We start from the raw sequence: 27,668 nt of genomic DNA on the forward strand, positions 1-27,668 counted from the left end.
AATGGTTATGTTTATAGCATCTCATAGCTTCAATTTTAACTTTAAGGACTAGAAATCTTATGAGAAAAAAATGAAAAAGAGATGAAGAAACTGCTGAAAACACTAAACTGTTGTCCACCAGTTTTCACTAACATTTTGTATGTCTCTCCAATATTTTGCCTATTCTTGAAGACTAATGTTACGATTCAACCATCCTCAGGCAAGCTTTGGAGAGAGAGTATTTTAGCCTTTAAGCACACGCTTAAGTCCATCCTCTTTTAGCAAAATACCTTAAGCTCACAAATAAATTGCAGTAACTTGGTGAAAACTTTGACATATGCTGAGTGGACTCCTGGATTACAGAAAGATTTTTGTTCAGCATGTGCGTAAGTCCATCACTGAGAAGGCTCATCACACTGCTGAAGATGCACAATGTAATGAGTGTAATGAATGTAGAAATTTGGTCAGAGCTTGCATATTATTAGATACATAATCATTCATCAGTAAACACCAAGGGACATAAAAATAGACTTCATAAGTTCCACTGCTTCTAGAGTTACTACATGCGAAACATCTGCTTTACTTTTATCATTTAAAGACAAACTTTCAGTGTAGATAACTGAACAGTTGATCAGGAGATGTCAGGAAACACAAGTATCTTCTTTTTCTTAATGGCAGAAATTTCTCCGTTCTTAGTAGATCTTGTCCAACAAAGAAAACATTTACAAGCAACCTCACTGTAGGAAATATTAATACCTAGTGTTCAATCTGGCCGAGGATAGACTCAAATAAGGAATTCTGTCCTCCATCTATGCAGGGCTTTCACAACTGTCTCTACATGTAAAGGTGAGCCACCAGATAATTTTGAGACCACATCATAAGAACAGGTGATTACTTTACTAAAGATCTCTTACCTTATCCAATCCTGTTGTAAAAAACAGTAATTAAGATTGTTGGCCTTTGTTGCACCACAGCATCATTTACCTGATTGAAAATCCGTTTCTCTGCTTTACTCATAGCTGCCCATGTTAATGATATATTCTTCTTGATGAATTTCACCAGCTTAGGCAATGGATTCCACTTCAGAAAATCGGTTTCAGAAAAAAAGTCCTTTTCCTTCTAAAGAGACCATCAAATCATGGATGGGGAAAAATTAGTAAGTGCCTTTTCTAACTTGTCATGGTTATTTAGACTCATCTGAGAAACCATGTGCTCCCTTTCTAAATTATAAGTGTTTCAACTTGTGTTACTCTAGCAGTCAGAGACTCAAGTCAGAGTTAGGCTCCATGAGACTGGATGCTGTAAAGGCACATACTGCGAACAGAAAACTCTGAGATAATAGCTTGGTTGTCACATGAAAATCTGTGCCAATGTTTCAGGCTTAATTAGCCCTTTTTGAATTTAACTTCATGCAATAGTTAAGGCTGAGCTTCTGTAGTATCATTTGTAGTTGAATTTCTAGCCACCACTAACATCAGACTAGCACCTGGCTTTTCTTTTCTTGTTCATTATCATCTTGAGACTTTACTGCTGGGACTCATGCAAAAAACCTGCATTCTTGGGCAGCTGAAATTCACATTCATTTTCATTGGATTGAAAGTCAGGATGCCTAAGAAAAACAGAAAGCAAAATTTAGCAATATTTTTGGTTTGGGTGCATGTTTATTCTGAAGTGATGGTTTAACATGAGATGCATTAAATACCATCTCATCACCAGACTACAAGGAGATGTAGTTTCCCTGTGTTTACTATTTCTGTTCTGTCTGATACAGTAAGATATCAGTGAGACAGAATACTTATTTTTTTTACTCTCACAGTAGATAGGACATAAAGGATACCTTTTCCATATCTGTCTTCCTGTCCTGTTCAATTTGCTTTTCCACATCGCATTACCATTGTTTAGAAAACAATGATCCTTCATATTGTAATCAGTTTTTTACATATATGAGAAGTTGGTTGTACCTTTTGTCTTCCTGTCTTCTGTGAGGTTTTTTACAAGTCTGAAGTCCATTCTTAGTGTCTTTGTTTGGAGTCTGTTGTTGCATAGAGCTTAAACTTTTAGATAATGACAAAACAGTAAGACTCAGAATAGGTGTAGTAGTTTTGTGCTGTGTTGAATTTTTAAATAGAAGGCTAACTGTAAGTCTTGTTGCCCTATTCCAACTCTCTCTCACTTCAAAAGAAGTCTGATTATTCTTCCTGAGTTAGAGACTCCATTCTTGGGAGACAGCAGGCGTTAGGATGTAAGAAGGATATCTTTTTATGTTTGATAAAAACCCTCATATTTTTCATGTGGCTAAATCACAGATGGGAGAATTGTAAGACTGCTTTTTTAGCTAGCCGGTTGCTGTGAAGCTGTTATTTTTCTATTCCATTTTCCATCTCATTTTTCCAAGATTATAAACTGAGATGAATAAAAGTGTTCATGCTTCTTTATAAGCATAATTTCACTGCATAGCTTCTGATGTGATAATTTTTTTCTGTCCCTTATTGATATAGTTATCAGTTCTAGTAATGGGGCACAGAAATAATTGAAGGTAACCTTAGAAATATAAATAGTTTCTCCTAGCAGCAGACCTAGCAAGGGCCTGAGAACTATTGTTTCACCCATGCTTCTTCCCCTCCTTCAGGCAGTAAATAATGTGTTGCTGCTCTGTACCATTAGATCCCAGCAGTATATCTCTTCTGTACTGACCAGGTCATCGGCCAAGTGTTACACATCCCCATGCCTGCCCAGCTGTTCTCCAGAACAGGATATGAGTTCCCAAGGAAGTTGTCCTTTTGTTGCTTTGCAATATTTCCACATGAGAGAAAAAGAAGGCACTTTACAATCTTTTATACCTGTACTAATGCAGAGGGCATGATACAATATTGCCTTCATCCACATCTCTTAAGCATCTAACTGTGCTTCAAAAATTAGTCTCTTTCTGTAGAGAGTTCAGCTGCAAAATATCCTTTTTTTTGGTGTTGTTCCTAAATTTTGTGACCTCCTTAATGATATAGGGCTCATTTAGAGTTACAGAGGGAATCTCATAATGTTCCACTCTAATGAGCCACAAACATCAAGTGCCAAGCCAGTGATTAATGATGCTCACTCCATGATCTTCCTGCAATCCTTGCCTTTGCTTGTGACCCTCTGATTCCCATGACCTTGTGTCTCTAAAAAATGTTCCTTCTCAGCAGACCTCAGTCCTATTCTTTCCTGTCATTATCCCAACTGTCCAGTTCTTTCCAGTTATTACCATATGATTACTTTTGATGATCTATCCACTAGAATGCTTCATCATCTTTGGACAGCTGAAGATCCTCATGAGAGGCCCACGTCATTGTTTTCCTTCCCCCAACTGGGCCAGCAAAGGGAACATTTTAGCTCCCTTTCTCTGTTAGAACCTGGGGAGGAGGTTGAGAAGGTCAAGAAGGTGATGTCTGAAGCAATATCTGCAGTCACCTTTTCCACATCTCCTCATATCCAGGCAGTGGAAATTTTCAAAGATATGCATGTTTATCTCTGTGAACTATTTATGTAGCGTATCAACATAGAAACTCAAGTGAAAAATCTGATGGGTTATCTTATCCCAGGACCAAACACAGAGTTATTCCTCAAGGTTTGCTCTTTAGTAATCCAATCAACCTAGTGTTGGGCAACTCAAAGGTTTCTATCATTCTGCTTCTACTATGCCAAATCTACGGTTTTCTGAAAATAGACCCCCTGGTTAGGAAGCATTTTCTGATACTTGGTTTCATGGTTTCTTTTAGTTACTTTGATCCCCTAGTTATCTGTACTTCTCAAACTTGTGCATACAATTCTTCCCTCTGTTTGGTAACACCCTTCAGATATTTGAGTTGAAAACAGTTCATATCTTTAACATGAGATGGTAATCAAATTTCCTCCCTGTTATCATTTAGCTAAGTACACATGCTCTGTTCTTTAGTAAGTCTTTGTATGTCACTCCCTCTGGTCCTCTAAACTTTTTCATTGTTTCACTCTGAATTCTCTCCCGTGGTGCATTTTTTGTGAGATCTCTCATCTCACAAACAGTCTGTGGAAAAGCAGTGTCATTATTATCCCTTTAGAAAAGGTCATTCACCTCCTTATAACACAATAAAACCTGCTCATTTGTAGCACAGGTTCTAATTGGCTGTTCTGGACATGGTGTTGCTTTGTAAACTGCTGTCATACCTAATTTGTTATCCACTAAAAATGTGATGTTCCTTTCAGTATTTAATATCTATGTTTTGAAAGATTTTGCTCCATGGTATATTAGCTGGCATTATTCCAGTTTGTTTTTGAATACATTTCTTTTCATCTTTAATTTCACTGAAGTCCTTTACATTCTCCATTCTGACTGGTGTTTGCAATTAATGTCTCCCAAGTTAATTACAACATCTGTGAGCATGCTTTTCCACCCCTTTTCCAAATCATTAATGAAGATGCTAGAAAGGACAGCTTAAATAAAATATTTTTTTGAGTCTTGGAACTAATGATTCTTATTACTCATCACAGTGGGAGCTGCATATGAGGTAAACTTACTCAATTGTGATAGAAACAATGCGATCCTCTCAATATAAAAATAGACTGAACAATCACAATATACTGACTCATGGACAGAGGATTTACAAAGCTGTTAGTGATTTAAATACAGAGCTGTATACATTTAACTCTCTAGCATTCAAATCAATTTCAAATTTACTACAAGAAGGTATTACAGTGTAAACGCTTACATGGGTGAGGAGATACAGGCTGCTTAATTGCTTGTAGTTTAGGTATCTGTTTTGTCAAATGAGAAGGAAGATACCTCACATGGGTCTTCTGAGGATAAACTAATGACTATGCTTAGGTATGGTGGTGATCCAGCCAAGAGTCTACTTTGATAGCACTGATCAGCCAGATATCCCTGAATCCACCAGTTACTGTCTTTTGAGCTGTGAAAATACAGAGAAGTTGGAGGAGAAGCTGCAGATAGCTCTGCACTGTGTGCAGAGAAGGCTTCTCTTCTTCCCAGACCACTGTGCTACTTGTCTCCGTGGTTGTCTTCCCTGAAATACAAAAGTCAACTGTAAGTAGTTGCTAGTGATAACAATGTTCTTGATATACAAGTGGGTTTCCCTCTCTTTAGGCACAGTTATAACCTTACCTTGGAATGTCCTGTGCTCTTGTAACTCACCAAATGCAAAATTGTGTTTTCTTACCAAAAAAAGGTTCTATAAGATTTTAGGAGAAAGAACCAGATGAGTGGAAGACAAATACTAATGGGGCTAATGAGAGAAATGGAATGAGCAGGTGTTTAAAGAAAAGTGGTGTTGCATCTGGCTATGTAAAATAGTGTGTATGAGTAGTGTTTCAGCTGCTTTCCCTTGGGTGCTTTTCTTCTATAAACATTCTGTTGAAATACCATGGTGTATGCTTTGCTGGACAAGATTGATTCCTTGAACACTGCTGTTTTCTAGAAATATGTTTACTTGGGAGTTTAGGAAAAGATATCAAATACATTCATTCTTCAGCTGATTCTGAGTGTTTCCTGGGAGTAGGACCAAGACTCTAAGACAGGAAGACAGAGTCAGAAAGGTCCTATATAGATATTCCATATTTCTTTTGTATATATCTTGTATCATTAATAAGTTTTCATTTACAGCTGGTTTTTGAATTTTATTTTACAATCAAATGAAGCTCTGACATTGATGGAGTTAATTATGAAACACATTTCAGCGTATTTCTTCTGTTTCTTCCAGTAATGAGCAGCTGGTGTTGAAAAGATTTCAGAAAACAATATAAGAATTCCTATTTTTTATTCATACTGATTTTTGATCCATACTTTGTTTCAGTATGTTAGCTGTTGGAACACTATTGTAATACACCGCAGCTGCTGGAAAAACTTGCAGTGCGGCTACCGCTAGAAGAGCTTGCATTTCCAGCACTAACGCAAAGACCCCACCAGTGCTGGGGCAGAGCCGTGGCTTTGGAAACGCCTGCCAGATTCCCGAAGAACTGAACTGATTTCGGGTCCGAAGCCCCTCGCTCAAGAACGGCACACCCCAACCGCGAAAACGGAGGACTGTTTCTCAGGTGGGTGCCGGCCGCGGCGCGCATGCTGGCGGAGCGGGGCCGGGGCCGGGGCGGCGGCGCCCGGCCGCCCCCCGGCAGCTATTGGCGGCGGCGCGGCCCCCCCGCCCGCCGGCCCGCCCGGCCCCGCGCTGCGCTGCGCTTATAGCGGCGGGGCGGCGCGGCGCCGCCGTGCCGGGAGCCGCCAGCATGCGCGCCGCGGCCGGCTGCCCGCGCTGGGCGCTCCTGGCCCTGGCGCTGCGCCTGGCGCTGGCCGCGCCCGCGCAGCTGCCGCCGCCGCTGCTGCTGCCGCACGGCGCGGAGCGGGGCGACGCCGCGCTGGAGCCCGGCGACGATGCGCGCTCGGCGGCGCTGGGGCTGCGCACGGCGCTGCGCTTCTACGGCGCTGCCGCCCGCTCCCTCTACGTGAGTGCGGGCGCGGCGGGGTTGGCTGCGGCGGGGGGCCGGGGGGCCGGGGAGGCTGGTAGGGGGCCCCGCGGGCTTGCTGCCCGCCGCCGTGGCCCTGCCTGGCGATGGGTCGGTGCGTGGTGGTGCCTGTTGGGTTTTACGTCGGTTGCGGTAGCGGCATGGTCAAATGCTGGTCCGTGGTAGTTCTGGTCAGAAGGGCTTACGCGTTCCGGTTGAGTTGTGTCAGGTCTGTGCTCGTTCGCTTCTCAGTGCTGTGGCAGTTGCTGATTCTTTGTGGTATACACAGTCTGCCTGGGAGGCGATGCAACAGATGGTAAGGGGGAAAGGAGCATTTAACCAGCTACCCAGAACGAACGCCATCCCCCAGTAACTTCTATGCCTTCTGTATGGGATACGTTAACAGCTAAGAAATGTCCTTGTCACGGTCTGTGTTTGTGTGCTTGATTGTGCCAAGTCACACAACTTTGACAATGGGTGTCTAAACAGCAGCCTGACATGTCCAAGATGGGCATCTCTTAGTGTTGTGAGTGCCGTTCTGTCCCTTTTCTCAATGCCTTGGGGGCTCTCTGTGTGATGTTCATTGCTTAAAGGTCTGCTGGCGCATGGGAATGCGCAGACAGAGCAACTTCAGGCTTCGTGCTGCAGACAGACCTCTGCCATGTGTGCATGCCTCCTAGCAGAATCTGCATCCCTGCGTTGTGTGTGCGTGTTTACAGCTCATGGAGGACATTTAGTATCTGAAAGTGGGATTGAAAACAGATTGCCTGGAGCAGAACTGCTCAAAGGTAACCAGAAGAAAATGTTGAAGATAGCAGCATGTCTCCAGAGCTTTGCTAGAGTCCTGGCTTGTAGCTCTGTCTGTTTTATCACTGCTTCTTCCTTTCCCCTGAGGCCTCATCTAGGATGGCAGTTGAAGATGCTAACTAGCATATTTAGAAGAGCCTTAGGAAAGGCCCAGTGTGTTTAACATGCTAATCTACTCAAGTTAAAACCCGCCTCCCTGTCCAGATAAACCAACATGCTCTAGCATCATGGGTCTAAGATATGACTTTTGGGACTAATCTACATGGGGACACTCAAGAAATGTAACTTCACACCTTCTAATTCCTTTGCTTTAAAGAATGCAAGACCCTTCACATGGCTGCTGTCATTTCAGGTTTGGTGCAGTTCACATGTACTTGAGTCTGCTTTACTACTGTATGAGGGTGTTCACATGAGGATTCAACATGCTTAAATTACATTGAATTACACTATCATTATGCCTTAAATTGTGCCCTTTTTTCACTTTCTACACTGTCCCCACCTAGATAAGCTCTGAAATCATGTCTGAAATCCAAGATCCAGAGGTATTCAAGTTATGCCTCTGTCGGAAAGGGATGTTTGTAACTGACACTAGTGGTAAAGGTGAAGTAATTTGCAAGTATTAACTGGAGTTGAGACTGCAGTTTGACCATTAGTTCATTATTGTGTCTTCACTTCTCCAAGTTTGGTAACTGATTAGCCAACCCAAGTAAAAAATACGCTTTTTGCCATAGGGACTTCTTGAAAGATAGTGGGCTGTGTATCCAGTCACTGAGAAGCACAGATAACATGTAATGTGTAGGATAAGAGGTGAAAGGGTGCAGTTTTCAAAGAGCAGTGAATTGGCTAACAGCACGAGGTTTCTTTGGTTTAGTGATCTTGTTACTTGCTCATGCCCTAAAGCAGAGGAATGCTTCCTTTTTTTTTTTTTTTTTGTCTGGAAGAATGCCTGTGTAAGGCTACTCCAGAATTGTTTTTAGGGATATTTCAGCATAATTACTGAATACTAAGGATGGGTGATTTTCATTTAGGCAGAGTTTGGTAATGACATTTCAGTATCAGTCTACATAATACCCAGAGACTTTATTTTGCATTTAATCTGTCAGAAGTATTACAAAACAGAAGCACAGTACAAAAAGTAGGGGGATAAGGAAAGGAGATGCATACCTGTTACAGAAATGTATTGAACAGTCCTAAATGCACGGTCACAATATACAGTTTTGTTGTATATTGATTGTAAGTACTTATTAAGCTATATGGTATTATTCTGTAAGCAGAATTTACTGAAGTATTGCTAGCTGATAGTAAATACTATAAATTATTTGATAGTAAATATTACCAATTTATTAACATGCAGTTATTCCAGAAATTCGTATATTAGATTTTGAGTTGTTGTGGTGAAATACGTATTTCTGTATGGTTGATCAGAATAATGTGAAAAGCTTGTCCTAATTATTGAGTGCTTGACTTTTTGCAGCTTTCAGCTTTAATCAGCTCAAAATTTACATGGCACTCTGCCTCTGTTTCTCAAACAGTTGAGAAGCTGCGTTGTTTGAGTTAGCTCTGCATATGAATAAATAAGGCAGGGAGTTCTAAGGAAGGATTGTTTAGTACTGACTTGTCTTAAAATCCCTGGCAACAAAACATTTTTCTTTTTATAGCCAGAAGAGATAGTAACTTTTTTATATAAATTGAAACATGAGGCTTTCACATACTAAAATCTCATGAGAGTATCTTCAAGGAAAATGTGATGTTTTCCTATGCAACAACAAAACAAGGTTTATAACATTGAATCCTATCGCTAACCTGTGTTGATCTGTTTGTTTTAATGGGACACATTTAGTAAAGTTTTATCTTGTTTACGCTAGGGCTTACTGAGGAGGAGAAGCTGAAGGATTTGGGATTGCTTCCTTTTGGGGAAGAACGAGAGTCCTATAAGTCAAGCTTGGATCAATTTGTTAATTGTTACTTTTATTAACTTGCTAAATGAACACTTGGCTATGTTTATATTAGAAAGTTCTACTGCTTTAACTCAGCTGGCACTTGGTTATACAAGCAAATTCAATTGTTCTGAACTCTCTTGCCTAGAAAAGTTCATGTCCTCAAATGCCTGGTAACTGGTCAGGGAAAATCTCTCATTTGTGTGAATTTTTGATTTTGTGTTATACATGCACAGGCATGCCTTTCGCTCGCGCTTGTTTGCTCTCTCGTGCTCATTCGCGTGTGCTCTCCCTCGCTCCCGCGCGCTCTCGCTTTCTCGTTCTCTCTTGCCTGTGTGCTCGCGCTCTCTCGTGCGCGCTCGCTCCCTCCCCCTCCCCCTCCCCCTCCCCGCCTGCCTCTCTCTGTCTCTTTGTGTGTGTGTGTGTGTGTGTGTCTGTCTGTCTGTCTGTCTGTCTCTGTCTGTCTGTCTGTCTCTTTTTCTGGGAGTGTTTTATTGCTTCTTTTTATGCCTCCTTTTCCTCACTTGCTTAGTTGAGCTAGGACTATCTGTAGAGTGTGTGTGTGATTTGTTCTGGTACAAACCGTGAATATATCTTAACTGTGTGTGTCATCCAGAAGTTTAACATGCTAAAAATATATCTGTTTTATTTCCTGTCAATTTAAATAGAATTATACCCTAAAAGGAAAGATGTACAGTACAGCTGGTCTTGAGACAACGCCCCCCTGAGGCCTTTTGCTTTGCTTTTCTTTCCCTTTTGACAGGAATGTTACTTTAATGAAACCCAGTGCTTACTCTGAATTACTTCTCTTTTTTGGGGGGGTTCACACTTTAACTTTCCAGTGTGAGCTTAAAAGGAACAGGGTGAAGTAAAATCATACTATTCACTATCTGTGTCAATATAAATGTATTGTTAAATATGAAAACTAAAAACATTTTTTTCAGTAATGATGAATATTCATTCTCTACACTAGAATCTCTTTACAAAATGCTCATTTTTTAATTTATTTTCATTTAAAGGCTTGCAAATGTTTTCTAGGTGGTAGAGAACCTGCAAGGTTTTTGATCAAGTATTCCCTTAACATTAAATCTGAACTGTCTCATTTATAAGCTACAAGCATAGAATGAAAATGGTTGGCGTTTTTGTATCTCCGTAATAAAATTACTTGGTACAGTTAATTTTTTAGCAATCTAAGAAATGAATAGCCAGAAGCACGCCCCTAATGGGTGAAAAGAGGTGTTAGATGGTTTCTTCTGATCTCTGCTCCCTATTCTATTATATTTAGTAATCCCAATTGAATTTTATCTTAATGTTATTTTAATCTGTTGCATAAATGGGGGGACCATGTAGACACAAAGTCTGCACACTTAAACTCTGATAAATATTTTATACTAATTCTCTGCTCTTTCAAACACCAGTCATCCCTCACAAGAAGATTTAGAGTGGGACTCAGACTGCTTGTGTACAAAAAGTATAAGCAAGAAGAAGGAAGGGAAAAACTTAGACCTGACACTATAAATTCTTACTCTCTACCTGCAACAGGTACTCTTAAGTGCCAGTTTTAAAGGTGGAGTCCACCTCCGTGCTAACATGCCTTAGCAAGCCCACTGTAATGCTCACTGTCTTTCTTGCTGTCTTCCAGTGGTACAATACAGCTGGTGGCTTTTAATTTTGAGGATAAGTCTTAGCTTTGTTTTACAGTGACGATTTATGGTGTGCAGGTGTAACAGATGTTGTGGGAACCATTCTGAAGTAGCTTTCTGTTGCATGGCTGCCTGCAATTGGGGAGTCTGTGCTGGGTTAACCCACCTTGTCTCTGTAGTTCTGTGTTCCTAAAATTCATAGTTTACTTTAGGATCTGCGGCCACTGTAAATCACAAATAGAATAGAGGAAAAATGGTCACTTTATTTGCTTCTTCTCCCCTTTTCTAACATGACCTGCATTCCCATCCTGCTTGTGTAGATTACATAGTGCTTCAATACCTTATATATACTGTTTATGAATAAAGGCAACTTCTTGTTTTTTACATGATCTTAACTTTTGCTGTAGTATTTTTCACTGTAGCATCTAAATACTGATTTATAACTTCTAACTGAATTACTTATGCATCTGGTGAGGATATAGTCCATATAGTTAACCATTTTTTTTAATCACTTCTGATACATCATGTTAGCTATTTGCAAAGTTGAGGCAATGGTTCGTCATGTTGACCATTATCCTGTATCAAGATGGCTGACTGCTGGCCTTTCGCAGGGCACATGCTCTGACCCTGGGTAGTCAAAGGAGGGCTCAAGGGGTGGGTGTGTGCAATACATGAAGGGGTGATTTGTAGCTTAAGTACCTGCACCACCCTTTTTGTGATTTGCTGTATATAGCAGTAGTAATGGTGGTCTGCATTGTAAAGGATGTTGCCAAGACATATACAGCCAAGATACCTGACAGGCTTGCATGCCCCATGCTGACTGGTTACGTACTATTGTTACCCGTGCTAAAGAAGCCTACAGCAGGTACGTTGAAATGTGCTACAGTCTCTCTTTGTTTTCTGTGAGACATATTGAGAGACTCATCTATTTCCTGTTTTGCTGCAGTAGCAAATCTGCAGAAGTGGGAAGGGTGTGTGTGTGTGAGGAGGGGCTCTGTCTTCATTTCTGCCACTACTGATGTCATCTTGGATACAGATGTTTTTGCACTGTCTCTTCAGGAATATTAAGCATTAGTCTGTGAACAGCTTGCTCTGTAGCTTCACATATCTTTTCCATTCCCTTGGAACAGCTGTTTCTGTGAGGAGCTGAGCGGACTAATTAAAATCTGGATTGTTTTTATGGGGGCCACCAAATTCTCTCCTTTTCCTCTTTGCGTTTTCGTTCTACATTGCAAACAACAAATATAGTAACCTTAGTAGCAACTGAATTCTGGGGTGTTTAGGTTTTTAGCTTGGTTTGTTGAGAAAGCAAAGATTATGAAGCAACTTCTGAACCTGTTGGTGAATTTCAATAAACTTTAACAGGAGCCTAAAATCTTTATGATCACTAGAAGTTTCATGTCAGTAGCCCTCACAGTTCTTGTGAAGTGTCCTTTAATAATGTTTCCCCTGAAAGGAAGTGTGAGTGCAGTGCTTATTAGATGCTAGAGAACGTCCTGGAAATGACTAGGAGGTATTTCAAAAGGGCCTTACAGGGATGAATGACTGCATAATAATTAGGAGATGAAATCTACTGTAGATAAATGTGAATAAGGAAAAGCAATCCTTGCTTCACAGGTAAAATGGTAGACACTGAGCTGACCGTTGTCATTCCAGAGCAAGATCTTGGAGGTGTGATTAAAAAAAAAAATCCACAAAAACATTGGCTCAGTAGTAGTCAAAAAGTGAAACAAATGTTCAGAGTATTAGGAAAGGAGTACAGTACAAACTGGAAATCATCATTATGTCACTGTGTGAATGTGGGGTTCATCTGTGCCTTGACAGATATATGTAGTACTGGCCTCCTTGTTTTCAGAAGGATAAAGTGGCAGAGGGGAGAAAAAATCAGAGGCAATGAGAAGGATCAGAGACATGGAACAGCTTTTATGCAGGGAATGAGTAAATAGGCTGGAAGTCTTTGTTCTGGAGGAGAGATTACACAAGAGGAGAGGTGATAGACTGGACAGGATTTGACAGTGTGTCTGAGTACAAAAGCTAGTGGCCATCAAATGAAGCAGGGAGCCAGGTTCAAAACAAAAAAAAAAAGTAGAAGAGAGCTCGGAGTATGAGTCACAGATCTGTGGAATTCCTTTTTAAAGGAATTTGTGGATGTGTAAAGTTTATGTGTGTTCAAGGGAAGACTAACAAATATTTGAAAGAGATCCACTGAGGGTGACTAAACAGTCAAACCACAGGGAATCCCTTCAGCTGAACATGCCTGGAAGCTGGTTGGTATTCGGTGAAGTACGTGCATGTTTTTCTCTTGCTCTTCTGAGGCCGTAAGCTAGTGGCTGCAGTCAGGGACAGGATGCTGGGTTAGCTGGTTTTGCTGTCTGAGTCACTGTGGCAATTCTTATGTTCTTCCAGGCATTCACAAAGGTTACATATATTCTGAATGTCTCAAACATGAAAAAGGTCAGTGGCAATTTGTTCTTGGACATGCAATAATCCATGTGAATGAGACAAATCTGTAGAAAATTGCTCTTTTAGTTTCACAGCTTGTGGTGCCAGTTTTGGGAGCTCTGTGCCCGTGTGAGCCACCTGGATATGTGGCAGCAGCTCCAGAGTCCAAGCGCGTGGCTGCCTGCAGGTAGTCAGATGTGTTTCTGGTATCAGGGGATCAAACACCTGAAAATATATTTGTATGTGTCTGATTCATATGGTGCCATACCCACCTGGAAGAAGGGCCTGGAATAAAAAGGTGTGTGGGAGTGCAGTCTATGCACTGCCTCAAGACCAGTAGTCTTGCTTGCCTCTTCTGCGAGAGTCAGCCCTGGTTTATTGTATACACTGTCAAGAGGGTTGGCTGTCACATGAGGCCATGCCCTAGCATCAAGCCATTTTCCATTTTTTTCAGTCAGAGGTGGTGGGCTGCAAGTAATCATCTCACTGGCCAGTTAAATCTCCCTGAGCCAGTCATGTCTGCAGTCTTCAGACCAAGAGTTTCACTTGCATTTATTAATACTAAATCTTTTTCAAGTAATGGAGCCAGTTCTCCATGTTACTGTGACAGGGCACCTGAAGAGGAACTGTCATTCCCTGCTATGAGGGAATTTACTGGATGGCCTGTATCTGTCATACAGACTCTGTCTCCTTGGCTTCTAGAGTAAGCAGCAGCTCATTGTGGTCTGCCTTGCACAGTGGCAAAAAAATTCCTAGGAGGATGGTTGTAGTGAAGTGAAAATTAGAGCAGTCCCAGCCAGTCAAAGTCTCTGTCATTGTCTCAGAAGACTTTCACCTAAGCTATTACAATATTTAAGCAGAATGGAGCAGCTTTTTGGGTAGACCTCTCTGTGTAGACTGATATTTTGCCCAGAAATTCTCTTATCACCTTCTGAGGCAGTGCTGTATTAGCAAAGAAAAGCTCAACTGAACCACTTCCATCCTAACAGCCTATGCAGGATTTCATGGAAATGGTACAACCTGTTGTGGCATGACTTCTTCGTGTATGAGGGGAACAAGAGAGAGCTGCTTACTTTCTCCTCTCCCCTTTTTCATCAGTGCCAGACTTTCACAGGAATGAACAGTTTTCTAAACTGTTCAGATTAAGCCTCCTCTGCTTTCATAGTAGAAGTTAAATTCTCAGGGGTGTGACTTCAATACAGCTTCTCTGCAGTCAGCTCTGTTTTAAACACCAAGTAAGAATTTAGCTTACTGGTTAACCAGAGGAGAAACTCTTGCAAGTACTTGCTTCCTCCCCACCATCTCCAGTCTTGCTGTTGTAAAAATACTTTGCAAGAGAGGAACAGTGAAAAAGTGAGATGAGTTTATAATTATCTAAGTGGGTCTGTGCACAGTTCTTTACAGACTCACAGAAGGGTTGCACTGGGTCTTGGTTTGTGAGACAACTGGAAACATGTGAAATGTGGGGGTTCTGTACATATTTGTTAGAAGAGGCAATAAAAATTTGAAATTTAAATACCTAAAATCTTGTTCTGGAGGGAGAAGGTTGGTTTATCCCTAAAGTAGACTTTTGGGGAACTGAAATCCTAAGACTCCTGACTTGGGATATAAAACAAAACAAAACTTGTAAAATTTCAGTTACTTCACAAATACCAGACTGACTTTTAGCTCAATTTATTTTAGAAATACAATGAAAATACCATGATCTCAAGCACATAGGTGTGGGAGACAGTCATATGAACAGTATTTATCTTATGATTTCCACTTTTTTATTAGATTGCCACTAATGGGATTATTGCAGTGAATGAACCTTCAAATGAAGAAGAATATCTTGGTCAGTTCCCAGTCAGTTTTGGGGCTATTGCTCCCTTTATGGCTGATCTGGACACAACAGATGGACATGGAAATGTGTATTACAGAGAAGATTCATCCCCAGATGTCTTACAGCTTGCTTCAGACTACATCAAAAGAGGTTTTCCTGAGACTACATTTGATCCTAGCAGTGTTGTGATTGTTACGTGGAAGCTTGTGGCTCCTTACCGGGCACCTGGAGAAGATGTTACTTTGAAAGAAAAGGTGAATGTTAAGCAGAGCTTTAATACATGTTGGACAGCAAGTTCAGCAGAAGTTTCACACCATAATCTATTGTTCTGAAGGCTTGAATTCCTTTGTGTGTAAATAAATCCTGTACAGTTAAGAATGTATTCTTTTGTTGTTGAAAGGGATGTAGCAAGATGGGAGTTTCCAGAATTTTTACTTGACTTTTATAGTATTTTAGTCATTTAGAAGAAAATGCTTAAGCCTAAATAGATGAATTTCTTTGTATTGCCCAACAATCCTTATTTTGAATCTGTTAGTTGTGATGTGGCAATAGCTGGAAATACTAGGATGTCCTGCTCTGTATCTGTGCGGTATAATCCAGCTGGCTTGCACTGTTCAACAGACTCTTTAAGTCATTTTATTTGGTATCAAACTATCCAAAATGTGATAGGTATATGGACTAGTAGAAACTTTAATTATGCTAAACTGTGAACTCATTTTCAATGGATGACATTGCATTCACAAAAAGCTCATATATTGTAGCTACTCTTTTGGTAAGAGACTATTTATCTTCCTTGATTGAAGAAGTAGGTGGCTTATTTGGAAGAAGCTTATTTTTTGTATTACTTGCATTTCATTTTCCCTTTTTGAAACATGTAAGGTACCATCCTGCAAAGACTTCAGAACATGTGTAACTATGCACTGTAATAATCCCAGCTGGTGAATCTGCTCACAATGTATTAAGTTGAGAGCATCACTGTGACTTAGCAGATCTTATTTTGCCTAACATAATTTCTTGTGCCTGACTTGGCACAACAACTGTTTCACAGTAATGGTTCCACACTGTGGTAGTGATGAGTAGCTGATGTATGAGGTACTGTCTTGATGGTTCCTACAGTATGTAGGAGTGTTCCTACAGAGAATGACAGAGTTGCAACAACATAAAACTTGAACTCTTCTTTAAATATTCTGTTTATAAATATACTCATATCAATTTTATACATCTTTCTAATTAGTCTAGTACATCACTCTGTTTTAAGGAGACTGTCTAGCATGCTCTGCATGTTATAGAATTTAGGACTGTTGTGCTTTAGGCAGCCTCTATGGCTATTTTGTAACACCTTTAACTTACCTTTTAATATTTATCAATATTTAAGCAAAAACTACCATAGCAAAACGTAAGCTTGCTTAATATTGATTTATCTGAAAAGTTGGTTGACCAGTCTATAATAAGTACATGATACATTACCTCTTACAGAAACTCAGATTTTGACTGTAAAATATCATCCTGTTGTCTATCTTGACTATTTTTCCATGAGTAAGTGGATTTTAAATTTTCTTCACAGAGAAACACATTCCAGGCTGTTTTAGCCTCTTCTGACTCCAGTTCCTATGCTATTTTCCTTTATCCAGAAGATAGTTTGCAGTTCTATAGTACATACTCCAAGAATGATGATGGAAAGATTCCTGCTATGGTTGGCTTTAGTCAAGCCTCTACAAATTACTACTTTTGGGAAAAACCGGGATCCTACAATGTCATTGCTAATGATGAAGGCACCATCAGAAACCTACAGAAGTATGCTTCTTTTGTTTGTTTAAACTCCCCAAGAAAATACCGAGGAGTTCCACATTCTTTTTAATAATTGCAGCATGAGACAATGAGAAATTACAAGATGCCATTAGCAACTGCATGAGAAATCGCAAAGTCTGCCTGCCAGTGATAAATATACACCCTCTCAAAGAATATAAGGACTTTGGTCTAATTTGTCAGAAATCCATAGTCCTGTTGTCACTGGTAGCTGCTGTATACTCAGCCCTTCTAAAAATTGGCACTTATTTAGTACTTTAACTCTTAATACTTTTACCTGTACAGTTTTTTCTGCAAAAATGTGGGCAAGAATAAAAGGGAATGTGTTAGAAAGGTCTAACAACTGTTAAGAAAATTTTTGTGGCTCAGATGTCTCCTCCTTTTGTTCCCATCTCTTTGGAGGCAAGGAGGGTAGAAGTTCTCAAGGAGAGCTCTGGCTGTGGAAGGTAAATGCTGCCCAAACTCTCAGGGGTGTGTTATAGCTTAATAAACTGTACCTATTTAGTACTATGTAGAAAAAGATAACCCAGCAGTTTTGTCCTGGTATTTCTCAGTGGAGTATAACATTTTATGTGTAGGATGTAAATATCACAGAATTTGTACTTGACCAGTTCGATTTGGCATATGCTTCTCTTTGACAGAGGTAGCAATGCTGGCAGGCAAGGTGTCTGGGTGTTTGAGATTGGTAGCACGTCTGACAGTATTGTGCCTGCCAAGATCAGCAGCGTTTTGGAGAGCCTAGAGTCAAGTGAACAAGACCAAGAGATGACTTCAAAACCGTTTATGTCAGATTATGGCTCCACTGAAATAAGACTGGAACACGTAACCAGCACTATGGACAGTACAGAAGGGGATCAGCCCCACATTACATTTAGTGTTTCTCACCTACCTGCAGAAGACTTTATGACTTCATACCAAGATGTAACAGAAACACCTTCAACTGAGTCTTTTTACGGTCAGCAAGATTTCCCAACAGCAAAAGCTCCACCTCGCCAGTTCCAAGTTCAGCAGTTCCCGCCACAACAACCCCAGGTCATAGATGTGGAAGAATTTGATGAAACTGGGATAGGTAAGGTCTCTTGTAGTGCTTGGGTCCTTGTACGGTGGGTAGGTTGGAAAAAATCAGAGATGCACATGAAATTGAGTTATTAAAGGAGTAATCTGTTTCCTTCTCACTACCTTCATATTTAAAAATCTGCACATATTTAATGAGTTTGTGTTATTCATGGAGGCAGTTAGGTTGGATGTCACCTCTGATTCAGATCCTGCCAGTTTAGTCAACTTATCCTACTAGTCAAGCTCACAGGAGAGCAAGTCTGCAATGTATCTGTGAGACCTGAATCTGTCCTAAGGAAAGCCTCCTATAGGGATACTGGTATTTCTAAAGCCAACACATTCTTGGTAGAAACTACTTTATCCATGTCTTTTACCCAGGACTGTTGTTAAAAGTATGATCTGAACTTCAATAGCTGCATTAACTGGCTGTTTCTAGTAAGGATTTTATGATCAGATCTATTGAAACCTAGTTTTTTGCCTTTCATAGACATGCTATTGAATACAGGTGATTTAATAAAGGCTGAGAATAGCATCTGCTGTAAAAATTGTCAACTTAGGGTTTCATGGCCTTGTGTTTTACAAGGACAGGATTGGCAAATCTAACTTCTGAGGGAGTGTTTATAGAAAATTCAAAACAGTATGACTGACTGCCCAGATGTTAAATGTTCCTTGAACTAGATGAGAAGATTGCCATCTCTATGAATTAATGGAGTAAGCCGCTAGAATTACAGGGTACATCAGTTGGTATGGGCTCCTAAGTACTGTATTGATGCGGTTTGTTCTGAGTTTAGAGAGGCTACTTTTTGCTTTGGTTTGGAAACCAGAACATGTTAAACTTTCTGTGTATTTTTTTTTTCACCAAGACAGTTTGTAAACCACTGTATATTAATACAGATCCACTGAAGTCAATAGAACTACACAGATTTCTAACATCTGAAGCCCTGATGTTTTCTGGAAAATAGTGGACTGTTACTTGCATATTGCAACGTTAGCATAAGTCAATTGCAGTTGTTTGTTTTCCATAAAGACAATGTGAAAAACCTGATCCAGTGAGTCTACTGGGATTTCAAAACTACACCTGGGATGTGTGAATACTATAGTAGCTACTTCTAGTTTAAATGGCTGATCTTATTTTCTGCAGTGTTCCGCTACCACACGGATGTCCAACAGACCTGTGCTAACAACCGTCACCGGTGCTCCATTCATGCTATTTGCAAAGATTATCCCAATGGATTTTGTTGCAGTTGTATTGCTGGTTACAAAGGAAATGGCAGACAGTGTGTAGCAGAAGGTAACTTTTGAAAATTGGACACACATGCAGCAATTACACATGACATTTTTGAATGAGACAACCTATTTTCAAGAGTAAAAAAAAGATATGTCATAAATACTTCTTAAAAGATTTATCAATAGAGATGTTTTGAAAGGTATATTAAGAAGTGAGCTATACTTTAAAAAAGGATTGTTTTTTTAAATGAAGCAAATTATTTTGGGTGATCAATTAAATGCATTATATTTTAGTTTGACTTTTTAGAGCAAATAAACTCCTATGTAACAGACATAACTTAATCAATAGCATAACATCCAGTGTTTATTACTGGAATTACAGTAATGAAGTTCCAATGTGTTGTATAATCTGATCTGGTCACCAGTCTAGAAATGGACAATTTAAAAGGGATGAGCAAATTAACTTTGATCATCAAAGTAAAAAGCATGGCTCTTCTTTATCTGATCCTTAAGCTTCTTTACTAAAGGGCTAATCTGCCAGGTTTTTGTTAGATATCCATTTAAACTTTGTTCCTGTGCAAGATCCATGAAGGAATTTCTTATGTATACACTGGTAATCCTCACAGTGACTTGACTCAGACTATAGATGCATTTCAACAACTAAAATAGCTGACTGCAGACTTCATGTTTTATAAGGCAGGAAAGCAAAAACTACTGCTTAGCATTCAGTTGATGGATTTTCCAGAGAAGGAAACAAAGCCTCTGATGATAATGCAACATGAGCTTATCTTAGGTACTTAGGAAATTATATATAGAAGACACTTAGTAATCCAACGTAACTACCTCTATACTTCTTCTTAAAACAATTTTTCTCTAAAGTGGGTTTATTTTCCACATCTTCAGGTAAATAATCAAGTTATTCTGAATGCCTAATGGTGGTAGCCTTCTAATAAGGGATGACCAAATTTGCATTCAGGAGGTATTGATATGAAGTGTGATCTTCCACTGAAATTACTGTATGCCACTTATGGTCAGAGATACTGTAACAACTTAGTCTGTTCATTGAGTTATCCACAGATGAAAAATTGTTAATGAGGATAACAAACATCTCTTTAGGCAGTTATAGCCATTCAGTCACCGTGTAATGACAAAAACATATATAACCAAATTCACACACTGTTTGTAGGCAGTTTCCTGCCTAGCCTGTCTATTTAATTGTTTTTTGCTTGTTTGTTGTTTTTGCTCTTCATGTTGATATTAATATCTTTGAACACAGTGAATGCTCTGAACATGTTTCTTGGAGAGTATGTGAGAACTGTCATTTTATTCTGATTCACTGTATTGATTTGCCAGGATCTCCTCAGAGGGTCAATGGGAAAGTCAAAGGAAGAATCTTTGTGGGAAATAACCCAGTTCCAGTGATATTTGAGAATACTGACCTCCACTCTTATGTTGTGATGAACCAAGGGCGTGCCTACACTGCCATCAGCACAATCCCAGAGACTTTGGGGTATTCTTTACTGCCTCTTGCCTCTATTGGAGGTATCATAGGATGGATGTTTGCTGTGGAACAAGAAGGATATAAAAATGGATTCAGTGTTACTGGTAACTTTTTAATTAAAATAGTGTTTAAAAATGGTGTTATTCTTTCATCTGGCTTGAGATAAAAGAAATGCTTATCTAGAAGCAATACAGGGTGAAAAATTTACTTGTTCTGAGTTGAAAATGGATTGCTTTGTCATGATCCTTTTCATTTTTCCTGTTTACATTGTATTGATATTGGGATTTCTATTTTACAATCAGTGCACAAGCATGTAAGTCTCTTACAGAGAAGGATAACGGATCGGCCAAGGAGAATGAATTGGCCAGTTCCCATATAAGAAACAGATTATAAGAAATTATCTGATTTTTGGTAGCAAAGTATGCAGAACTACTGCAATAAGATGCCTGTAGTCTACAAGAGGTGTAACATATTAATTGCCAGTGGTCTTCTAGAGCTACACCCTAGCTGCATTTTCACCTCCTTGCTGCCTCCCGTCTCTGTTGCTGATTTCATTCTCCTGACAGACTTCTTTTCAGGGAATTAATATCTAATTAGGTCTGTCTTAGATTGTGCCAAGGGCACAAAACACAGTGGAAGTCTGACCTCGTGAAGGTCTGAAATTCTAAACAAGGAATTTCTGCATGAGATGCTAATGAGTCTTTTAACTTGTTTGAGGGAAACCCCACTTCAGAATTAAGGCTCTTCATAAGTAGATACGGGCCTGGACTCTTACTTGTGCACATGAATTTAAGCCGTAGGTCCAGCCTGTTTTAGGAGAACACGTGCTTTCTTTTTTTTCCTTTACAGTGCTGTAGTGTGAATTTAGATTAATATCATCATTGTGTTAGCTGAGCATAACTTTTTTTTTTTTTGATTTTGTGTGTTTAAGGTTTTTCCTGGAATTTACAACATGCATTTCTCTTGATTTTGATTTGGAAATAAGTGTATTGAATCTCTTTAACTGACTGTATTTTCAATGGAGATATTTTCCCTAAAATGTACAACTCCTTTCCCATTTTAACTAATATGATAAAATCAAAGGTTTTGGTGAACTTTTTTAACTACTACTTCAGGCTTACTTGCAGCTCAGCATGTTCAATGCTTAAGATAGTTTACTTACAGTATCCAAAGGTATTATCTGTACACCTCTGGAAGTTATTTCTGTAGGAACCCAAAACATTAGCAATTACACTGCATAAAAGCTGGCAGAAAATACTGATTTATATTTTAGCTACTAGAAACAATAGTTTGATAGAAGGATTCAGAAATTACTATTAAGTGCTTTAACTAATACTGTTTCTTTAGGTGGTGAGTTTACACGGCAAACTGAAGTAACCTTTCTTGGCAACAACGAGAAGCTGGTTATCAAACAGAAATTCAGTGGAATTGATGAGCATGGTCACCTTACCATCAGCACAGAAATGGAGGGCAGAATACCTGAGATCCCCTCTGATTCATCAGTCCATATAGAACCATACACTGAGCTCTATCACACTTCTAGTTCTGGTAAGGTGCCCTAAGAATGAAATCATATGAGAGTGCATGTTTCTCAGAGTGGAAAGTAAGACAATCTGAAAAAATGTTATTTTATTGCATTCTTCACAGGTGTATTTTTGATTCTTCAATTAATACAAAGTTGTTTTTTGCCTCTTAGGAACAGGTCCTGGAAAAGGTGGATTGTAACTGAGGCAATGCAAATACTTCTAATCTTTTTATTGAAGAGTTTCTGAGTTTAACTTTCTGTGAACTGATGTTTGCAAAACACACCAGATTCCCTTTCCATTGGTCTTGTTCTTACACTGCTGATGGCAGTCATACAGCTTACAAAACTTTTTGTGGTGTCCACAGCTCTTCAGTAGGAGCTAGACTGGGATATACATATCTGTAGGGATTTTGTCATTAAGCAGGCTTTGGTCTTGTCCAGCGAAAGCGTACAAACTGTTTATGCCCCAGTACATGTTACATAAGCTGCATAGCAGTGACCATGCCATATGCTGGTAACAAGCATTTGTCAGTATCATTTGAATTTAATTTGAATGACTGACCAGAAAATTAAAACGCTCTTAATTTCATTACCAATTTTTTCTCACTATCTTTTCAGTGCTTCTCTCAATTCCTTCTTTCAAAGTCTGAGATTTGGTAAGAGCGATCTGTGTTTCATGTCACCATTTACAGTAGGATACCTCTCATTTTGCTTTCTTCTTCTTGGATAAAATCATGGGTGTTTCAACACAACAAAATCAAAGTGTGGCTGGAGTGTTGCTGCCGGCCAGCCAGCCCCACTGTCAAAGAGCAATAAAGATGCAGCAGCCTGGGGTGTACCCAAGCAGCCGAGTGCATTTGGATACTTGGGAGAATACACTTCGCTCCAAGGGCATGTTCTGATTGCTAGAGACAGCTCAAACTGGTGTAGCTGCATCATTGCTGCTCTATTTCCACTAGGGTCTGGCTTCAGTAGCCAGTTTTGAACCCCTCTTTCTGTTTCGCCTATTGTTGTGAACTGTGATGTCTTGGAGGCAACAAGAAGCTTCCACTTAGTGCCAAACTACTTCAAAGTTTCAGAGGAGTTGTTTGGGCAGTGTATGCTGTGTTAAACATCTGCCTACTCTGCAGAAAGGCTATCCCCTCTGGGGGAAGCATCACGCCCCAGAGTAAAGTTCAATTTTTAGATTTTGTCTAGGTATATTATATGGCTCGTTCTTCAAGGCTTTGCTATCTGAGAACAAAATAAGCCTAGTCAAGTGACATTTTATTCCTTTGCCTGGAAATAGGTCTGCTTTAATAGCTTCTTGCTGTTTGTTGCCATTCTACAGTGATCACTTCATCGTCCACCAGGGAGTACACAGTGACAGAGCCGGAAAGGGATGGGATTGCTTCCTCTTACACGGCTGCCTATCAGTGGCGACAAACCATCTCCTTTGATGAATGCATTCATGATGACTCTCACCATGCCACTTCTGCTACTCAGCAGCTCTCAGTAGACAGTGTGTTTGTCCTGTATAACAAAGATGAGCAGATTCTGCGATATGCCATGAGTAATTCCATCGGCCCAATCAGTGGTATGTATGAATTGGAAATCTTTCATTTTTTCTCTTTCAAGAATAGTTAAGAGCCAAGCTCCTATATTCTTCTAGCCTAACTTAGCTGGGTGCTAATGAATTAATTAGTTGCATAGGTCACTGAAAGTCTGTTTCCATCCATTAAGAAGAAAAATAACACTGTTGAAGGGTGTATTTTTACTTGGGGGAGGTGCTTATCTCCTCTTGAAATCGAGTGGAGTTTGTGTGCTGAATTCATTGAAATATTCTCCACATATCAGCTTGAATCTATTGCTGCTTAGATGCATGGAATGTATCATTGATCTTTACCTGAATTATTGTTCCTTTGTTAATTTTTTTTTTTTTTTTATTGACAGAACAAAGGGGAGAACAGGGGAATAAGATCTGCCATTGGAAAGACTAGTTTCTATAGTTCACCTTGAAACATGACACTATATCTTTGGAAGTTAGGCAGCTTATGAAATGTCTTATTGAGACTAGCTGAAAACTTGCTAGCATTTTGTCAATGTGTTTCCTTAATTTGCAGTTGTTCTATTTTTTTTTATTTTTTTTCCTGGAAAGGTTGCTTGTGAGCCTGTCTCCAATTTTTTCCAAATGCACTAAAATCAGAAGAAAGCAAAGGAACAATATGAAAATGTGTATCAGATGAGCACAGGAAGCACTGTGCTCTTTTTTTTAATCTATCTATCTATCTATCTATCTATTTTTACTCCAAAGATAAAGTTCTACTAATTACAATGAACAAAATGGGCATTAAGAATCATATTTGGGGCATAGGGTCAGTTGTTATCTTTGTCAGTTTTTCAGTTGGTTTTCTTTTTTTGTTTGTTTTTAGCTCAACAATTCTTTGCAGAAGTAACAAGGAATACAGGTGCTGTTGTCATATATTTGAGACTCACGTCCTGCATATTGCCTGCAGGGCCCCCTCTTCCTAGTGCAAAACATGTTCTCTTTCCTTATTTGATGCACACTACAAGCAATCTTCTGGGCTGTATCTTGGTCCTTCTACTTGGACAGAGTCATTATGACTAAACATGGTCTCTCTTGTCAGATGGTTCTGCTGATATTAACCGGAATCCTTGCTACACTGGTACCCATAACTGTGACACCAATGCAATATGTCGTCCAGGAATGGGGAACCATTTCTTCTGTGAATGTTCAGTTGGCTTCCGTGGAGATGGACATGTTTGTTATGGTATGAGAAGCCTTTCATTACAAAATGACAGCTAACGCAGAGTCTGGTTTCTTTGGAATGAGTTGACCTTCAGGACTAGCTATTCCAGTAAAATGAACTGTCCTAAGAGGTTGGTTTTGGGAGAGATAGTTGAGAGGGATGCTGGAACAGCCGGCATATCTGAATAACCAATTTAAGCAAATTTATCTCCCCTGAAGGGTCAAACTTGAGTATTTCTTGCTAGCTTACAAGGCATCTTTCATACCTAATTCCTGTTTTCATAAAACTTGTAGGAACTTACCTGTGAGAATTTTACTGTAAAATCTGGTTAAAATCAGTCTGCTATGTTGAAAGTTCTTGAGGGAGAGGAGGAATGGCATACGCACTTGCATACAGAGAACAGGTGCATAGGATACAGGGCTGCGATGGAGCCCCTTGAAACCATCTTTTTCAAGATCTAACTAGAAACTTTTTTTCAAGAAATCTTTCATTCTCCAGCTCTGTACAGCATTCCTGTTGCCTAAAATCTGCTCTCTGTAGTATATGACAGGATTCTGAGATCCTTTGTAAGAGTTATAAAAAAGGTTAAAGCTCCACTTCTTTATTTAGTTTTCATCTTGGCATGAAGTGTGTTGTTAGGTTGACAAAGCTAGGATTGCTTTGCAGTACGAAGTTTTCTTCTCTTTCATATTTTAATCTGTTCTGCATGCCCCAGATCATATTAGAAACTTAATAAAGGCCCCGTGCTTACTGGAGGATTTTAAAATCTGATTATGCAAGATATGAGGTACACAACTTGCAGCAGAAAGTAATGAAGCAAAATCTCCACATGAGCAAATGTCTTCCACATGTTAAGTTAGCTAAACTCCAGTTGCTGACTGTTACGTAGCACTATTTAGTAAAAATTTAGATCATTTTAGTTTTTGAACATGTGATCTCTACCTCTTATATGTGTGTGCATATTTATTAGCAGACAGTAACCTTTTGGAATAAACCTAGTTATTGCATGTAAGGTCAAAAGTCTGTACTTTAAAACCAAATTTAAAGGTTTTATCTCCAGTGTTAGTTTAGTCCGTATCTTAACATAATAATACGCATTACTTCTGTGTATTTGTTGTCTCCTGTCCTTAAAAAGAATTTGCAGGTTATTGTAGAGCATGTGTTTTTTAAGGTGTTTGGTTTTTGTTTCATAATCAGATCACAGCACAAATACATTTTCACCTCTTGAAAATGAGTGTATTAATGAAATATGCATCCCTATGAGTTAACTGAGTTAAAAAAAAAAAAAATCACAAATGAGAACAACAGCGCCAACTGTCCCTCCCAGTCTTCCAGTCCTGTGAGCTGAGCAGCAGTGTGGATTAGAGATATATGTGGATAACAAAAAGGGAACTCTCTCCTAAAGTTCCTGTTCTCCCAGTAGCCATCGCTACTTCTAATCACTTTGTAGCCTGCATTTTCTTTCTCAGTGCTTCCTCCTCTTCCCCCTTTGATTTCCTGTCCCTTGTCCTTAGTACCCTGCTGTAGCACCTCTTCTGATTTTTTGCAGATTAACTGAGGGCACAGTTACCTGAAAACTTATTTTCAGGTTACTAATATATTATAAGAGGTGTGATCTATCCAAGATATGGATTAAATACAGAAGGTTGCTGTTATTCAACAGTTGCACAGTTTCTGCTTTTCTGGCTCCTGTATTGAATGCAGCATTGTAATAACTGGAATCCTTATAATAATCTAGATGTTGATGAATGCTCAGAGCAACCAGTGTTATGTGGCAGTAATGCAGTGTGCAGTAACCAGCCGGGAACCTACCGATGTGAGTGTGTTGATGGATACCAGTTTGCAGCAGATGGGCGGACGTGTGTTGGTGAGTTTCAGATTTCTTAACGCACTGCCTGGCTGATTTTGGGTTGTGCTTTGTCTCGCAGAACCAGGAGACAGAGCTTCTAGGAGCTGTGCTACTTCTAACTTGAGTTGAATTTAGAAGTTTGTGCAGCAGTTATTGATTACAATCCATTAGGTAACCGAAGAAGGTGCCTACAGTACTTTGTTTTCCTCTCATAAAAATTGCCCATTCATATTTTATCCAAATATAAAATGGAATTGTTTATTGAATGCTTCTACCTTTTCTGTACCGTTATTTAGCTGCAGACTTCACATGGAAGCAAAATTCAAATTTGTAAAAGAAAAAGAATTAGTGGGAGCCATTATTAATTTGCCCTCATTTCACAGCATCTCACTCTCAACACTAGGTGTTGCATGTATTACACCATCACTTTAAATCATTTTCTGTAGTCTTGAGCTTTGGCTTTTTGGAGTTTGTTTTTTTTCCCCCTTTGTTAATTCTAATCCAAAATAAATGTTTCTGATTCATCATTTAAACAAGGCAGTGCCCAGGTCAAAACAAGTGTGTCTAGGCTATTTGCAGGCTTATCCTGAAGTGATTGTTAACCATGCAGAAAAGAAATTACAACTGCAGATCATTTCACTGAAAAAATCTTTGGGATTCTGAGGAAACCTAGCTGGTGTGATAATGGACCATTAAAGCTCCAAATTCAGTAGTTGTCACTGAATTATGTTTATTTAATGTTTTTAAAACATTTCCCTATAGGAAGCCTGAGTTAACCTGTGCTTGCCAGACTAGATTCTCTTACCAAGGGCTCTTTTTTCTTATTTGTTCTGTTTTTTCACTAAAATGTAAAAATTCC

The 27,668-nt window shown here is 39.4% G+C and overlaps 1 protein-coding gene across 1 annotated transcript in view; it reads left to right on the forward strand.

Annotated features, from left to right (window-relative positions):
- Positions 1-6,228: 6,228 nt before the first annotated feature.
- The window catches only part of NID1 (nidogen 1), a 50,317-nt gene continuing 28,877 nt past the window's right edge, over positions 6,229-27,668 (forward strand). Inside the window, exons 1-10 of the mRNA XM_067293373.1 lie at positions 6,229-6,444; positions 15,050-15,349; positions 16,660-16,889; positions 17,543-17,970; positions 19,099-19,248; positions 20,538-20,789; positions 22,033-22,233; positions 23,541-23,786; positions 24,838-24,981; positions 26,699-26,827. Of these exons, the coding sequence (XP_067149474.1) occupies positions 6,229-6,444; positions 15,050-15,349; positions 16,660-16,889; positions 17,543-17,970; positions 19,099-19,248; positions 20,538-20,789; positions 22,033-22,233; positions 23,541-23,786; positions 24,838-24,981; positions 26,699-26,827 (2,296 nt within the window). The remainder of the gene's footprint in view (positions 6,445-15,049; positions 15,350-16,659; positions 16,890-17,542; positions 17,971-19,098; positions 19,249-20,537; positions 20,790-22,032; positions 22,234-23,540; positions 23,787-24,837; positions 24,982-26,698; positions 26,828-27,668) is intronic.

This window comes from Apteryx mantelli, chromosome 3 (genome assembly GCF_036417845.1).
Source record: "Apteryx mantelli isolate bAptMan1 chromosome 3, bAptMan1.hap1, whole genome shotgun sequence".
In the NCBI taxonomy this organism is placed as follows: Eukaryota; Metazoa; Chordata; class Aves; order Apterygiformes; family Apterygidae; genus Apteryx; species Apteryx mantelli.